A 13,793-nucleotide genomic window follows, 5' to 3' on the forward strand; every position below is an offset into this window, starting at 1 on the left:
ATAATGAAAAAAAGAACATAAGCAGTTTATGATAACCAAGTAAATGTTATTAAATGATGTATAATGATGTATGTTATAGCAAATATATTTTTATTATTTTTATTTTTAAAATAATGCACTAACAAAACTTGATAGATTTAGCCCATTATCAACTCTTGATCCCCATGAAACCATAACAAGGTAAGTCATTATCATGCCCACTTATAGAAAGTGGTGGTTTATGTAAGCACAAAATTCAAAGCAAATAAACTACATTTTTTATCCTAATGATGGGCCTGTTAAGTAATTGTATTTTATTGTATTATATTATATTGTAATATATTGTATTGTATTGTACTGTAGCATGCTTATAAAAAGTATTATGCTAGCCGGGGATTTAGCTCAGTGGTGCCGCTGCCTGCCTCGCAACTGCAAGATCCCGAGTTTGATCCCTGGTACCAAAAAAAAAAAAAAAAAGAAAAATATTATGCTTGACTCCCTGAGACAATTACATTGTTACAGAGTGTATTAATAACTTGCCCTAAAACCAAAAAATTAAAGAATTGATCAATTCCTTCTTTTTTTTTTTTTGGTTTGGGCTGTTACCAACATCTCTTGTATGGTCTTTTGTAATAATGTGTGTAAGTGGCAAGTTCCTACAGTATGCCAGGCTCTGTGGTAGGCACTGAGAAAACAGTCATGAATGAAACAAAGTTTCTGATATCCAAGTAGAGGAAGTAAACTATGAGAAACCAAAAAAGAGTATTTTAAATACAGACTAGGAAAAGTCTATGAAGAAAGGCCAGTGGTATGTTTGAGAGTGAGTGAAAGTCTAAATCAGAGTCAGTTGTGGCAGGGTCCAGACCTTTTCTTAAAGGCAAAAATTGTGCTATTTATTTCAAAAGAGAGATTTTAATATAGGACTAAATTAAATAGATGTTGGAGGCCTGGAAAAGCATAGCAGAAAAACTGAGATATCAGGGGTAATAACTAGAGGAAGCAACTGCCACAATTAGGGCAGAGGGATTGGGAGGAAGGGGTTAAGGTGATTGGATCTAGAACCTCAGATCCGACAGTTTGGAGACAGGGCTCAAGATATCTCTGCTCAGCTGCTGATTTTGAGAGTTAAAAAAAAAAAATTGCAGGCTTTTACCATTTGCTGTTACCAGGGTGACACTGACAGAAACAAACCAATGTGAAGGAACAGGAGCCCCTTCTCCCCTCCTACTGCTTTCCAAACTCTGACTAGTCTAATACAACCTATTGTTGAACCTAACAGAAAGCCACCTGGAGAAAGAAATGCAGTTCTAGCCCCAGCACCACAATGCAGAGTCTGCAATGGTGGATTTGGAGCTGAGAGATTATTAATCAAGTGATTGAGAAAGAGCTCTCCAAACAGGTCACATCTGAGGTGGGTTCTGAAAAATAACAATAAGTCCCACATGTGAAGAGTTGGGAAATGATTTCAGCCAGAGGAAAGGATTCAAGGAATGCAATATCAGCAGAGACAGAAGTATGAGAGAGGTGGTTAGTAGGCCAGAACATAGTTGGAGGTAGAAGGGAGTCCAGCTGTGTTCACCAAAAGATGGGCTTTTCATGACATATGTCATGGTCTAAGAGCACCAAGAAACAACTGAAGTTCTAAGAAAGAGACCAGTTATGTAAACACCAAGTTAAAGGCCCTGTGCTGAACAAAGGTTCCTGCAAACAGGCAACTTCTGCTCTCTGCCTCCTACACTGTTCCTCTGTCTATATTTTGTTTCCTGGTTAATGGCATCATCATTCATCCAGTTTCTCAAGCCAGAAATTTCTGAGTCATCTTTCTGACTCCCCACATACAGTTAGTCACCAAATTCTGACTCTACTAATAGTTCTAAATTAATCCTCCTTCCCATTCTTACTGCCATTACCTTGGTCCTCTGTGTCTCCAGAACTGTTCTCCCCAAATCTATTCTTTACACTGTAACCAGTATGATCAATCCACAACATAAATCAACTTACATAAAACTACTAGAACACCTCTGCAGCAGATGAGGTAAAGTGCCCAGTTATATTTATTATTCAAAGCCTTCCACAATCTAGTTCCTTCCTCCCCAACTTCATTTTCTCTCTCTTCCAGTTTTATATAAGACCAAACCATTTGCAGTTACTCCCTCAAACCCTGTTATATGATGGCCCTGTGCCTTTGTTTAAGCTGAATAATCTTTCAAGATTTAGCTTGAAGGCTAGGAATGTAGCTCAGTGGTAGAGCTTGGCCAGGTGACACCACCAAAAAAAAAAAAAGTTCAGCTTAAGCATTAACTTCTGCTGCGAGCCTTCCTTAAATCCCCAAACTGGACAAAATGCCCTCCCACCAGGGCTCTCAGAGTTCAATGGGCACCCCTCTATCTTACAACTGAATCTCATTAAAATAATTTGCTTACATGTTTTGTTTCCTCCCCCACTTAATGTAAGGTCTCTGAGGACAGAGACTGTTCGTTCATCTTTATAGCCCAGTATGGATAATAGATACTCATTACTGAACTGACCAACAGAACTGACCTTGCATAGCACTCATCAGGGAGCCAGAGATGGAACACGGAGGAAACCTTCATATCCCAAGCTTGGAACAGGCAGTTGAAAGGATCCCACCTAGGCATGAATAAGCAGGCCCATCTCAGAAGCAGCAATGACAGAGGGTGGCTTGGTCATGGGCCTCACTTTGATAAGTTCTTCAAGTGCACTTACAGCAATATCTCCAAATGAAGTCATAAATATGTTTTTATGTTTTGCACATGTTAAAGAGCATTAATATTTTGGAGCTATATATTTAAAATACACCATAATTTTTATTTCCCTCTTTTGGTATTTCTGTACTTTTTAATATATCAATATGAAGCAATACTGGAGGAATTAATCAATCTTCTCCAGAAATAATATCATCAAGGCTGAAGAAAAGAAACCAGATTTATGCAAAAATGTTTCCCGTCCCTGGGGCAGGAAGAACAGGATTTGGCAATTGGTGATTATGCAATAAATATGCTGAATGAAGAAATGGATGACTAGAAACCTAGCCAACATCCTCTAGGTATGGCTGGGGGGAGCATTTGTCCATCTGAAAGATGGTGCTCAGCATAAAATATGGGAAGCAGAGTGTCTAAGGCAAAATTACCCAGGGCACCCTCAGGCCTACACAGGGAGAGGCTGCCTTTGTCTGCAGACTGAGCTAGTTGATAGCTCAACACATACAGCAGAGCTTGCGCCATCAAATATTGGAGCTATCCCTCAGGCCCTAGACTCTGCTTCTGGGAAAGTGTCCTGATACATATCCTGTGGGAGTGCCTGCCATCAGCTCCTAACATCCATACCTCATCCCAAATGGCAGTTACAGTTGCAGGAAAATTGTCACTTGGATAATTCATGTTGGTTCTGAGAAACTGAAATACTGTCTGGGCTCTGCCAAAATCAAGCACTCAAATGTAGAATACAGTGACCCAAATGAAGTGACTTCACCAAGGTAATGCCCCCTCTCAGGGTTAAGTGGTCAGCTAGTATCTCCTCGTGTGATTTTGTCTTCACAAGCAGGCAGTGAGGTTGCTAGCCAGGTGAGCATCTGCATCATTTGACTAAAACATAAAAACAAAGGATGAGGAGAGAGGGGAAATCTAAACACACAGAAAGTCAAGGACAAATAACCTAATCACATATTATCAAGAGAAAGGATACTTTCAGAAAAAGAAAGTCATGTGTTAAAAAATAAGAACCAAGATGCATTATGTAAAGGTACAGTTCCCAATGAGAAATGTAATTGTGTTGTATACCTACAATGTACCAATAAAAGAATTTAATAAAAAAAAAAGTCATGTGTTTATTTGTATTCATTCATTCATCCAACCAACAGTTCCTGAGTGCCCATTTAGCATGTGTCCAGAATACAGTAGATGCTGGAGATCCAAAGATGAAAGAGTCAAGCTATATATCAGAACCCTCAATTCTTCCTGTAAGCAGAGTTGCCCTCAGAGGATGCTGTTCTTTTGAAGCTTTTCTTCAGAGATGTCTCTGAAAATTAGTATATAGGGAGAGTGCATGATACATTATCCACTGAATGATAAATGATGTACAGTATTTTCAACCTTCACGGCATGATATCTTTTCCATGGTCATATTATTTCTAGGTTGAAAATTCTCCCCAAGGAGACCCTAAAATCTTCCAGGCCACCAGAACCACCTATAATCGGTCTGAGCTCCAGGAATGCTGCCCGCAATCATCTCAGCAGTGGAATCCTCCGGACTGCTCCTGCTCTGTGCTCTCTTACTTCAGAGCCTACTTGTGTCAACACATTATGATGCAGGAGCAACAGAACAATGCCCAGAACAGCTTGACCTGCACTTCTTTTACCACTTGGTTAGTTGCCTGCCCAGGACACATAAAAACCTTTGCTAAGGACATGTGAGAAGAGTAGAAACGTGCTCTTTAGAGATTATTGTCCTGGTAGATACCCAGGAGATTTCCAGAGACCTATTTCAGCCTCACTTCTGTGTAAGTGTCTGCCTGGTTACTGGTTACTGCAACCTGAGTGTGAACCTGAGGGAGAAGGGACTGGACAGTTCCATTAATACTGATGCTTAAGGGAAGAATGTCTACTTTCCATTTTCTTCTTTTCCTTGTAGTTTCATTTCATGTACCTCAACAGGAACAATCAGGAAAGTCAGGGACTTTTTATAATCTGGTGGCAGAATTTCTTTTTCTTAGACATAATCTCATTGATGATTTGAGCTTTAAATAAAAGCATGCTTTCTGGATTACTTTGAAATTTTATTTTTCAAACAATTTTCTTCCATTAGTAACTGAGAATTTAATAAATGTACTGGAAGTCCATCTTTTTTTTAACACTGGGATTTGAACCCAGGGCCTTTGTACTAATTTACGTCCCCAGCCCCTTTTTAATTTTTTATTTTAAGACAAGTTCTCGCTAAATTGCCTAGGCTGGGCTGGAATTTATAGTCCCCCTACCTCGGCCTGCCAAAGTGCTAGGATTATAGGCATATGCTATCACACCTGGCTTTTGATGACCACTGTTGTGCCAAGCGAGCCTATAAATCACCAAACACTGGGACCAACGACAAAGTTAAACTGAAAGGAGTTTATTCACGCGCGTGGACTCCACTCCCTAAGCAAAGTGAAGCCCTGAGTCCAGGAACAGCACAGTTTATATAGGGTGTTATAGCAGCATAGCTTTTATAGTTGTTATTTTAAGAAGAGAAGTTCAAGGATAGGTTAATTCACAACTCAGCTATCTTGCTGTCTTGTCAGATTAGGGCAGTTTACAGTAAAGGGAGGCTCCAGGCACTATCTCTTTCCAAGAAGCGATGAAGCAAGTTTACAGAAGCAGAACAAGCAGTTTCAAAAACATCTATTTTATAAGGGGAGGGGAATGAGGGGAGTTTATCTACAGGCCAAGATGGTGTTTCTTAGGTTTATCCTGGTCTCACAACCACCATATTTAATTACCCAGATGAGAGAAAAGATCCAGAACACAGGGCCTGCTGGTCGAAGCTGGAAGGTTGGGAGTGGGGGTGCCATTGTGAAGAGAAAGGACACCACAACAATCAAACCTCAAAGATGCAACCAGAATTGCAACCTAAAATCATGATGGACCTATCCTAAAATGTATTTATTAGTGTGTTAAGAATCTTGGAAAAAATCCTCTATGTAAAATGTTATGCTTCAAAGTGCTATGAAATGGGGTCTCGGATTTAGCTCAGTGGTTTCGCCACGTGCTGCACAAGCGCAAGGACCTGAGTTCAACCCCTGGTACCAAAAAAAAAGCTATGAGAATTAACCTCAAGCACCAAGAATTATAGAAAACAGCTTTAAATGAGTGACAGACTTTATCACTTAAGAGCTATCATGTAATTACAGACAAGAAACAGTACAATAAAAAGAAAAGACCACACAAGAATCTAGGTGGTGGGTGGATGAATATTCACTATAGAATTCTTTCAATTTCGCCATAGGTTTGAAAAGACCCCATGGGAACTCTAAGTAGCAGACATTTACAGAGAACATTTTAGGGGTATAAACATCCCTCTGAATCAGGCAGTCAGAAAACCCAATCAAAATACTTGTATGCTAGCTCCTCAGGTTACCACTCCCTCCTCAAGTTGTCATGTTTCTGAAAAATTCCAGACAATTGCATTTATTCCTGGGAAAATAAAGACAACTTACCAGAAATATAGCAGGAACATACCCCACATCCATACTGTTCTCAGCCCTAATAATGTGCTTTGGTCATCCTTGAAATAGTAAACACACCTGGGGAAGTCCTAGGAACAGTATGGAGAGTTGAGAGGAAGGGTATATTAGCTCCACTCCTGACAATTAATATAGTCTCTTGCTTCTCTGTCCTTGATTTCCCAGTTGTATGCCTAGCAATGATTTCTGGTCTGTAAGTAGATTTAATATAGAATCTCTCTACCTTTTCTTTTAGTAAAAGTAACCAACAAGTTTTTCAGATGAAAATTACACTGTAATTCTGCAGAAAAGTACAGCCACACATAACTGCCTGTTAAATTAATGTTCATTCAATTGGAACTGAAAAAAAAACAGAGAAAAATGATTGAGGGGGAGGAAAAGCACTAAATTAAAGGAAATAGCAGCTAGGCCTGGTGGTACACACTTGTAATCCCAGGACTCTGGGGGACTGAGGTAGGAGGATGGTAAATTCAAGCCCCTCCTGGGCAATTTAGCCACTTAGCGAGACCCTATCTCAAAAAAAAGACCAGAGAATACAGCTCGGTGCAAAGGCCTTGGGTTCAATCCTGGTTACCAACAACAACAAAGCAAAGATTGCAAAGCATCTACTAGTGGTAGAGGAGGTTAGGGTTCATCTCCAATAGGATTAAACTTCTTCACGCTGTCCTTGCCCTGTAGCACAGTTAAAGCCTTTATCCACACTGTATGCTCTGCATCTTGCTTACTTGATTTAATGTATAGGGCAATGGATGGGTCTAGCAAAAGACATAAATATGTATTGGAAAAATCTAAACTATGTTTGAATAATTTGGGAGGGGGGTGCCAGGGATCAAACTTGGGACCTTTTGCTTGCAAGGCAGGTGACGGAACCACTGAGCTAAATCCCTGGCCCTCTAAACTATGTTTGGGAAAATTGGTATACAACCCTGGAACAACAAATTATAACAAAAGATTCTGTGAATCCATGAAATGAAGCCAGTTCTTTGTCCCCACAATGACCTATAGAAACCCTGCTGTGCTTTTCTGCTTTAGTTCACACATTCATTCAACATGTATGTGTTATAATTCAATTAAATATACATAAATCGGCCCTTAATATAGTCTCTTTTAATACTAAAATTTACTTTTTATTTACAAATTTTATATTGTAGAGCTCTAGTGCATATATATTAACAAAGCATGATAGTATGAGCTTTCATAAAGAATTTTTATAGATAAGATTTTTACTGTTTAAAATATATTAAATCTATAAATGTTCAATTTATTAGTATAAGTATCACTGTAAGTTTCACTGGCAACATCACTCTGCTCTAACTGCTCATCATGAAAGGCTGGGGTGGCATCATTCCCTCTGACATGCAGTGACCACAAGGTGATACAAGGTAGACAGACAGACATGCACTGTTCATATTTTTTATTTTTCCTTATTAAAAGGGTATCCATAGATAATGATGAAAACGTTCTAAATTAGATGATACTGATAGTTGCAAAGCCATTGAAATTTGTACTAAGTGAGTGAACTGGATGGTATGTAAATTATTTTTCAATACAGCTATTTTTAAAACTAAGCCAGTCGTAGTGATGCACACCTGTAGTCCCAGCACTCAGGAGGCTGAAAATGGAGATCATTGACCTCAGGAGTTTGATACCAGCCTGGGCAGAAATCCCATCTCAAAAAAAGAAAAAAATCAATTTAAAGATAAAAGTATCAGCCAGGCATGGTGTCACACACCTATAATCCCAGCACTCAGAGGCTGAGGCAGAAGGATTGCCATGAGTTTGAGGCCAGCCTGGGCTACATAGTGAGTTCAAGACCAGCCTGGACTACACCACGAGAACTTGTCATGATAGATAGATAGATAGATAGATAGACAGACAGACAGATAGATAGATACATAGATTTTTAAAAATAAAACTATCTGCAACATTCCAACCCATACAAAATTTTTTTTTTTTTTTTTTTTTTGGTTCTGGGGATTGAACTCAGGACCTTGCACTTGCTGGGCAGGTGCTGTGCCACTAAGCTACATCCCTGCCCCAAAATAAAAATTATTTTGAACCACCAAAATTAACAACAGTAGAAGGGCTACTTACTGGGTAAGAGTGTGAGGGCTGAGCTGACTCCCCCCCCAACTCCAAAAAAAGCAAAGCCAAGCACAAGTAACTTATTAAAATCAGAGCCCTGAATCTATCCACTATTTTTTTTTTTTTTTTTTGATCCCGGGGATCAAACTCAGGACCTTGCCTTTGCGAGGCAGGCGGCAGAACCACTGAGCTAAATCCTCAGCCCTATCCACTTCTTTTTAAAAGAAAATAATTTCTCAAACATCAATTTAACCACAAGATACAATTAATTTTGGCATATCTTATGAGAGATTATGATGTTCCAAATAGCCCTACACCATGATTGGTAACTAGTGCTTTAAATAATAATTTTCTGGGAAAATATTAATATATAATAAATAATTAAGTGAAAAATTTATTTGTAACTCTGAAAAGATCAAAATTTTAATTCTGCCACCAAGTATTAAAAGGTAACATAGTAAATAGTTAATGTATAAAAAATAAAAAAAATAAATAAAAAGACAAAACAAATAGTTAATGTAATGGTTTGATTCTGAAACCACTGACAAAATACATAGGAGTGTGTGTGTGCTTGTGACCAAAACTGGTTTCACAGAACTACTCATCTGTCTGACGAGAAGGCAGTCTTAACTAAATAACTAGGATACTTGGAGAGATTGGGAGAGTGCAATTTAGAAATAATATCAAATCACAGTTATAACATAATTAGTCAAAATTCAATCCATACCCAATCCAAAAGTGTCAAAATAATTCCAGGACAAAATTATAGAAACAAAAACCATACCATCAGAGATAATAAAAGAGCCTGTTACATTTTCTGCTCCTTAGCTGACCTCATCTTTGTTCCAGGTTCAAAAGAGACAAGACAGGCAAAATCAATGCACGGACCGCATGGCTACAAATCCTCTAAATCCCTGCCCTTCCCCTCATCTTCTTTTCTGTGTCCTGATTCCACAGTGACACTGGTCCCCTGGGAGATCTCCTGCCAATCCAAGGGCCCCTGGAGAGAGCCTAAATGACCTCACTGAGAAGAGATACACCTGAGTCCCAGTGGCCATGTGGTATTGAGTAATTAACAAGGATCTCTGAACAATAGGCACAATTTCCAACATGTGAGTGTTTTCATTTCTCTGAGTGGTTTTTTAATAGGTACTCTATTAAACCTCTGGATGAATAAGTCAACTGCTACATTTCCTCAAATCTAAGATTTATCATTAATAAGATATACCATTATTTTATGGACCCATAAGAAAGAAAAAAATGCTGCTACTTATATAACTCAATGCTTTCTTATTACTTAGAATTTTCCCACACAATATTTTTCTTTTTTTTCTCCAATTAAGTTTATTGGTACATTTTAGGTATAAAATACAGTTACATTCATCATTGGGATCTTGTACCATTACATGAGTATCTTGGTTCGTATTTCTTTCCCCTTCCCCTGCCCTCCCTTTACCCTCTCCACCCTTCCCTATTTGCAAAGACTTTGTTTCCATTTTTTTTTCTTTTCTCATATTTTTTCTTTTCCTTTCTTTCCTTTCTCCAACCCCTCCCACTTCCCCTGCTCCTTCAGACCTTTTCTTCCTATTACACAATATCAATTATATATTTTTTAATTACAATTTCAAGATCTAGGAAACATTACCACAGATTTTACAGAATTTGAAAGGATATAGAAAGCATATTACAAAAATCTTTTTTTGAAATAAATTTGACAACTTCTAAGAAGTACCTTGGAAGACAAATTAATGAAACTAACTCTGGGGGAAATATAAAATTTGAATAGCACCTATTAAAGAAAGTATACTCCTAGCTAGAAAACCTACCTGTATGACAACAGCAGGCTCATAAACATTTTAATTTATAAATAATATCAAACATTTAAAGCAGAAGAAAGAAGGAACACTTCTCTCCTCATTTTAGGAAATCAACATTGTGCTAATCCTAAAACTGGATAAAGATAATAGATGAAAAAAAGGATGAACATAGATAGAAATTTGTTTAATGAAACAAACTATTAGAAGTCAGATCTGGCAGGATGTAGAAAGTGGTTTTGTTATAGGGATAGCAGTGTTGGTTCAGCATAGGAAGACCCACCCCCAAAGTCATCATTTTAACAGAGGAAAGGAAAAAGCCATATGATCCTGGCACTAGTTGGAGAAAAAGTATTGGACTAAATTCTACAGCTGTTCATGGTAAAAGCTATCAGGAGATGAGAAGTAGAACAGAACTTTCTCAACAGATGAAAGACATGTACTCCATACTTCCAGCAAAAATGCCTTATATGAATGGAGAAGATACAATGGTTTCTCCCTCAGGTGGGAAACAAGGGCAGATACGCCTACTCTTCATCTGTCCATTAAACTTTGAAACATAGGCCTAAACCAAAATAGTCTGGCAATAAAATGACACAATTAGGATAGGATTGGCAAGGTAGGAGCAAAATCTTTATATGTAGATGAAATGATCATCTACAGAGAAAATACTAAGAAAGCTCTAGGAGCCCCTAGAACTTGTATTTGAATTTAGCAGGATTAGAAAACACAAGGTATATATAAAAATTCAGGTCTATGTATACTTGCTATAAATGAAGAATTGGATATTGAAATTTTAAAGTTATGTAGGAGTACAAAGGACCTAGAAAAGTAAAAAGAGAAAGAAAAAAAAATTTTGGAAGACGTTTAGTACCTAATTTTAAGACTCCCTCTAAAGCTACAGTAATCAAGGCAGTGTTGGTGTAAAGAAAGACATATAGATCATTTGAATAAAACAGAGAATCTAGAAATAGAACCACACATATATGGTCCACTGAGTTTTGAAAGATTATTTAACATTAGCATTTTATAGAATATAAACTCAATTCAAGAGCCGAGAAAGAGAGTGTTTTCAGCAAATGGCTCTAGAACACCTGGTATCCATATATAAAAAATTAACCTCAACCCTGTATTTCCACACATAAAAATAACTTGAAAGGATCTATGAACCTAAATATGAGAGACTAAAACTATAAAACTTGAAGAAGAAATTATAAGGGAAAATGTTTATGAATTTAGGGTAGGCAAGAACTTCCTAGGATCCAAAAAACATGATGTATGAAAGAAAAAAATTGATAAATGAGATTCCATCAAAATTTAGAATTTTAAATGACATCGTTAAAATGAAAAGTAGTCCTTAAACAGACCATATTTACAATGCATATAACCTACAACCAGAATATATAAAGAACTCTTACAGCACATTAATAGACAACCCAATTAAAAAGTAGACACAAGAAGATGATAAATAGCCAGTACAGCACAAGGAAAGGTGTGCAACTCTACAATCAGAAAAATACTAATCAGTACAATAACAAGATTGAATTATACACTCATTAGGGAGATGAAGTTAAAAGTTTTAAGAGCCTTGTCATGACTTTTTCTTTTTGTTGGATTCTCCCCCTTTGGGTTTAATTTGTCACGCCCAACAGATTCATTCTTCTGGGTTTCCTGGGGTTGTGATCCTCATTGTCTTTTCCTAGGATATTGTCTAAAATTTTTTGGAGTGCTGGTTTGGTATTCATGAAGTTTCTAAGGAGCTCTTTATCATGAAAATATCTTATTTCTCCATCAATTTTGAAAGATAGTTTTGCAGGGTACATCAAACTGGGTTGGAGGCTGTTTTCCTTTAGGGCTTGGAATATATCACTCCAAGCTCTTCTTGCCTTAAGGGTTTGCATTGAGAAGTCTGCTGTGATTCTGATGGGCTTTCCTTTGTATGTGATTTGTTTCTTTTCTCTCACTGCTTGTAGAACTTTGTTCTTCTGTTGGGTTTCTGGAATCCTAACTATTATATGCCTATGTGTAGATTTTTTTTCATCAAGGCTAGCTGGAGTTCTATATGCCTCACTTATCTGTATGTCAAGTTCTTTTCCCCTGCTTGGGAAGTTTTCTGCCATCACTTCTGTGAACAGTTTTTTTATGTCATCTTCACTCTCTCCTGTTTCTTCATTGACTCCAATCAGTCTTAGGTTATTCTTCTTTGCATCATCTATCAGCTGCTGGATTGATTTCTCATGGTCCCTTATAATTTTAAAGCAATTCTTCTTTTCCTGGTCACTAATTGCAATCTTACCTTCTCTATCTGAAATTCTATCCTCAAATTGGTTCATTCTGCTGTGTAGACTGTCAATGGACTTTTTAATCTCCTGGAAATCTGTTTACATCTGTTTTATGGATTCCATTTGTTTCCTATTTTGGGATTCCATCATCTTCCTCAGCTACTCTATTTTTTTTATCTGTGTCCTCTCTAGATTTATTAATCATGTCTTGCACTATGGGCACAATCTCTGCTGTTATCTGAGAAATTATTTCTGATTTCATTTTTCCCAGATCCTCTTTTGTTGCCAGTTCAGGGAGTCCAGGTGGTTGAATATTAGATTGTTCCATCTCGTTTCCCTTTGAGGTTGCTGTAAGTGATCTGGAAGTGTGTTTTTGAGGCTTGTTTATGTGTCTTCTCATTTCTATTGTAGGGGAGAGTTGCTGCTTTTGCCCGCGCCGCTCACCTCATCTGCCCTGGGAGCAGTGGAATGGCGGCCCCCACACAATATCTTTATTCTATCATGTTCTGCACATTTCTTAAGGGAATACTTTGAGACCTTCTTCCAAGCCTCTGACATGTGCTCTGCTAGTTTTGTACTGGGACTTTCTCAATCTTTGTTTTGGTTTTTTTTTTTTGGTACCAGCAATCGAACTTGGGACCTTGCAGCTGCGGGGCAGGCAGCGGCACCACTGAGCTAAATCCTCAGCACCTCTCAATCTTAATAGAATGTGTCAACATAAAGCTTCAGATAACCATAGGAACACATTTTATGTGGCATTTAAACACAACTCAGATGGTACTCTATATTACTTTCTTTGCTACATTATCAAATATCTTCTGTGTCAGAGAAGACTAGGATTTCATGGTCTGGCAGTTTCAGGCCAATGATGTGCTATAGACTATGTCTGGTTCCATTCACAGAAGATCATGGTCATCAATAATGGCTGGGTTCAAATGTGCACAGCAGACCCCTCTGACTATTCTTTGCCCACCTAATATACTTAGGAAAAGTAGAAGTAAAGTTTAGAATTGCAATCACCTTCCTTTGTATAATACTTTATTTTTTATTTTTGTTTCTTTCACAAAGGTTTCATCATGAAAAGGAGGAAGCCCAAACTGAAATGAGTTACAAACCTTGTCATCAACAGAAAAGAGTGGTTGGGCCCTGATATGAGGTAAGAACCAATAGTCCTTATGGATGAGCCCATGTGCAAACCTTCTCTTTTCCTTTTGTCTCTTCTCTCTCCTTTCCTCTTCTACTTATTTCACATTCCAAGCCTGGTTTCTCTCTTCCTCTGTCTTGGAGACTCAGTGTACAAAGATGCTATCTATTTATTTACTTTTTGGTACCGGGAATTGACAAAGATGTTATCTATAGTGATCAACTTTTCTAGATATCTGGAGAGACATGTGAACT

General features: G+C 37.8%; 1 protein-coding gene and 1 long non-coding RNA gene across 2 annotated transcripts in view; one reads left to right on the plus strand and one right to left on the minus strand.

Annotated features, from left to right (window-relative positions):
* Positions 1–3,825: 3,825 nt before the first annotated feature.
* Positions 3,826–4,256, minus strand: LOC147822746 (uncharacterized). Its single transcript, XR_015444930.1, has 2 exons — positions 4,187–4,256; positions 3,826–4,017 (listed from the first exon to the last, which is right to left on the minus strand). It is a non-coding gene; the product is annotated as an uncharacterized LOC147822746 (long non-coding RNA).
* The window catches only part of Garin2 (golgi associated RAB2 interactor family member 2), a 64,861-nt gene continuing 55,066 nt past the window's right edge, over positions 3,999–13,793 (plus strand). The window contains 3 exon segments of the mRNA XM_087195069.1: positions 3,999–4,498; positions 9,257–9,411; positions 13,464–13,551. Coding sequence (XP_087051195.1) covers positions 13,547–13,551 — 5 coding nt within the window. The 5' untranslated portion in view covers positions 3,999–4,498; positions 9,257–9,411; positions 13,464–13,546.

This window comes from Heterocephalus glaber, unplaced genomic scaffold (assembly GCF_053883595.1).
Source record: "Heterocephalus glaber isolate CG9 unplaced genomic scaffold, H.glaber_assembly_v1.0 deba00001608, whole genome shotgun sequence".
NCBI lineage: Eukaryota > Metazoa > Chordata > Mammalia > Rodentia > Bathyergidae > Heterocephalus > Heterocephalus glaber.